Source organism: Telopea speciosissima, chromosome 1 (genome assembly GCF_018873765.1).
Source record: "Telopea speciosissima isolate NSW1024214 ecotype Mountain lineage chromosome 1, Tspe_v1, whole genome shotgun sequence".
NCBI classification, from domain to species: Eukaryota; Viridiplantae; Streptophyta; class Magnoliopsida; order Proteales; family Proteaceae; genus Telopea; species Telopea speciosissima.
In genome coordinates this window covers 71,710,750-71,714,590 of record NC_057916.1, presented here as the reverse complement: position 1 = coordinate 71,714,590, position 3,841 = coordinate 71,710,750, and the positions used below count along the sequence as shown (strand labels likewise).

At 41.3% G+C, this 3,841-nt stretch overlaps 1 protein-coding gene across 1 annotated transcript; it reads left to right on the top strand.

Moving 5' to 3' along the window:
• The first annotated feature begins 1,043 nt into the window (after window positions 1-1,043).
• LOC122648967 (lipid transfer protein EARLI 1-like) lies at window positions 1,044-1,723 on the top strand. Its single transcript, XM_043842301.1, has one exon. The coding sequence runs from the start codon at window positions 1,082-1,084 to the stop codon at window positions 1,610-1,612; it is 531 nt and encodes a 176-aa protein (XP_043698236.1). The 5' UTR covers window positions 1,044-1,081; the 3' UTR covers window positions 1,613-1,723.
• Window positions 1,724-3,841: the final 2,118 nt, after the last annotated feature.

The window sequence follows — 3,841 nt, the reverse complement described above, 5'->3', positions numbered from 1 at the left end:
CTCTTTACGTTGTTGAATAAAATTTTTTATCCATAAAAAAAAAGATTCTTTTGATGCAATGTGTTCTACTGTTCTAGTCTCATATGGAAGAAAATATGGTTTCTTAAATCCTAAACTTTTTCCCCCCATGAAATTGAATTTACCTAAACTGGAATGATTATACAGAGAAATTAAGAGGGTCAAAGTGCAACAACACCTATATTTCACTGGGAGGAGGGAAGTTGTTTTTTTTTTATCGGTAAATCAAATTTATAGAACAAGAAGATGGAATATACAAAGAAAGGGGGTCAAATCAGCCTGAGAGGCTAAAAAGAAAGGCCTGAAATTGAACAAAAACACAAACAACCTAGCTAGCTCAATAGAAGGAATTCGGTTCTCCTCCAGCCGTGGTGGGAGCTGGAGGATCCAACCCAGCCAAAACAGGGGTGTTTGGGTCATTTCACAGGCCGGCCCCACCCAACGAAATGACCAAAACCCCCCTGTTTTGGCTGGGCTGGATCCTCCAGCTCCTGTCACAGCTGGAGGAAAGCCAGGTCCCAATAGAAGAGCATTCACCCCCACCGCCCCATTTATCAATAAGACAATAGTTTCGATAGGATATTTTCCCCCGAGGTTGATGGAGTGAAATCGATTCCTCACATCAGTAGAAATATCATGAATAATTTACTTAAACTGGAATGATTATAGAGAGAAATTAAGAAGGTCAAAGTGCAGCAACACCTATATTTCACGGGGGGGAGTTGTTACACTTACATGATCACCTACAAAAGCTATAAGCTGCAATGGAACTACAAGAGAGAGCTAGAGCCGAGAGCATTGCAATTTTTCAATACCTTCTTCACAACCTTCCAAAACTTTGCTTGCCTTGCCCGCTAAATCAATTGATCACTTATGAGCTGGTAGATCTATTTTATGTTAGATTATTAATTCTTCTTCATATCAATTATGAAAGTGTTTAACTACTCACTCTCTTGGAGCCCTATAAATAGCCACCACACACCACCAATCTTTAAAACCATTCAAGAAGAAAATACCTCTTTTAGTCCCACAATCTCTACCTAGCTGTTATTAAGGTTTTGGTATGGCTTCCAAGGCTTCTGCATCTATTTCTCTCTTCTTCTCACTCAACCTTCTCTTCTTTGCACTTGTGTCTGCTCAATGTGGCCATTGCCCCCCAAAGTCGAGGCCTGGTACTAACCCAACTCCAAACCCTAATAACCCAAATCCCACTCCTAATAACCCAACTCCAAACCCTAATAACCCAAATCCCAATCCCAATAACCCAACTCCAAATCCTAATAACCCAACTCCCAATCCTAATAACCCAACTCCAACTCCCACCCCAGCTGCCAGGGGGAGGTGTCCTAGGGATACTCTGAAATTCGGGGTATGCCTCAATTTGCTCGGCGGCATCGTCGGAGTAGTGATTGGAACTCCTCCATACACCCCATGTTGCTCCCTTATTCAAGGCCTTGCTGACCTTGAGGCTGCAGTCTGCCTTTGCACTGCCATTAGAGCTAATGTATTGGGTATCAACCTCAATATCCCGATTGCACTCAGTTTGCTTCTCAACACCTGTGGAAGGAGGCTCCCCACCGGATTCCAATGTTAAAATCCTAAGCAAATTCCTCTTCTCCAGCTTGTTATCTTGTGTGTATTGTTGTTTCAAAGAAAGGCATGTTTCAGTGCCTCAGTGGTTTAAGTAGAACTGCTCATTTCCTTAGAAAATTCCTCTTCTACATTGTTGTATGTGTTATTTGGTTGGGTCAACAGTACAAGAAAATTTGTACTTTCGTTTCCTTGCTTCATTTCTATGTTGTTGGTAAGTGTTATTTGTAATAGTGAAAGGTTATTTGTAGTAGTACTAAATGGTTTTTCTTTAGTTGATATGTCATTTCATGTTCATTCTTATGTAGAGAATATGAGGGCGGACCATAGTGCAATGGTTAAGGTTGCTCCATTGTGACCAAGAAGTCATGGGTTCGAGTCTGGAAACAGTCTCTCTGCAAAAGCGAGTTAAGGCTGCTGCGTACATTTTGACCCTCCCCAGACCCCGCAGTGGTGGAAACCTCATGCACTTAGAAAATATTTCCCAAGGGAGATCAAATGAGCCAGTATGGTTTCCCATAGAACCCTAACTAGTAACAGGAGCTGATCATGGAAGTAGAACTGTTTAGCCAATTGCAGGCTTAGGTCTGGAGTCAGAACATAAAGTCATAATTAAAATTGAAAAAAAATGTAATAAACAGTGTAGTTGAAGTCGGAAACGACGGAATTGATTGATAGCGTTAAGATGGTAGATCGATATGTAATCCTCTTGATAATGGATGAGATGGAGCGTCCTATAACTGAATAGGTGGAACTTCTGGGACTAGACACCAGCTGTCGGCTAGGAAGTCATGAAGAAAGCGTGATCCTAACCGGGTTAGGCTCTGGTCAAGTTAGTTTACCATGAGGGTTTAGTTGCTTGTTGGTCAACCTGGGTGCTCGTTTGAGGTGTCTTTCGAGTGTGAGTGACATGGAATTGTGTGCTGATTGGTAAAAGAATCTGAGTTGGACAATTAACCCAGGTCAGCCTCATGGCCGATCGGAAGATATCTCCAATGTCTATTTTCTAAGGCGGTTGCCTAGGCCGATATCTGATGTCGACCCAGAAGGTAAAGCCAGTTAATTTCCAGTTCGTAACGATTTATATGGTTTGGTTCGGTCAGGTAATCGGGCTGAATGTCCTCCTCGACGTACCACATGTCACGAGCTGATTGGTTAGTGATAATTTGGCTCATCAGAATGGATTGTTACTGCTCTTTAATCTTCATTTTTGGTTATTTTTTCTTTCATGTTATGAGTAAAATAGTTGAAAAACAATAAAACTTACCACTTGTAGCAAAAGCTACAAGTATTTGACTATGCCGAAGGTGGTCCCTTAGATTAGCGTCTTCTTTGTATTGTATTGGTCTAGGCATGCCTGGACACTAGCTTTGCATTGTACAGTTTTATTTTACAAGCTATTATATCTTTTGCTGATCTTTAGCAAAAATAAAAAAAAATCTAAATAATCAAAGATATGTGCAAATCTTTGTTTCGTTTTACTCGATTTTCAATTCTAGGGTTTTGCCTGATTATGAGCCAATTCGGTTCCAATTCGAATAAGAATCAATGGAGAGCAATACCATGGCTTTGGGTCCTCTGTAGCGCAACATGGTGTGTAGTGCACCATCGAACGGCCCGTAATGCTCAGACATGCAGCCCAACACACAGGCGGGGCATTGGACTATGTGCCCAAACACTATGGGCTGTCCGATGGTGCGCTACACACCATGTCATGCGGGGCATTGGGCTGCGTGCCTGAACAGTCCAACGCGCGATACCATGAGCTATTCCAGGTTTCTAAACCTCGGTCTGAAAAGGGAAAATAAACAGTTTTGTGTCCCGTGACTGCATGAAGAGGAGGTGTAGTGATTGATAATTTATATTGGTGAAGGGTGGTTGGGATGCAATCCTCACGTGGTGGTGCAATTAGAAATCAAAAGAAAGCTCCATTATTGGAGTTGCTTTATACTTTTTTTCCAATTATAACAACTAACTCCTTTGGCTTCGACAAAAGAGAATAATTGCATATTGAGAGCTAATTGGAATAATTCGAATCGACTCAACAAAACATTCTTTATCAACTAAAAAAAAAAAACTCAACAAAACATTCTTCTCGATATAGATAATTAAACTTTGAAGGTAATTAGGGAATTAAGCTAGCTGGTGATCGAACGAGTCTGCCGCTATCAGTGGCTCCTATTCATTATGACATTGTTCACGTCGTATCCTATCTGGAGTCAGGTAGTTTCTC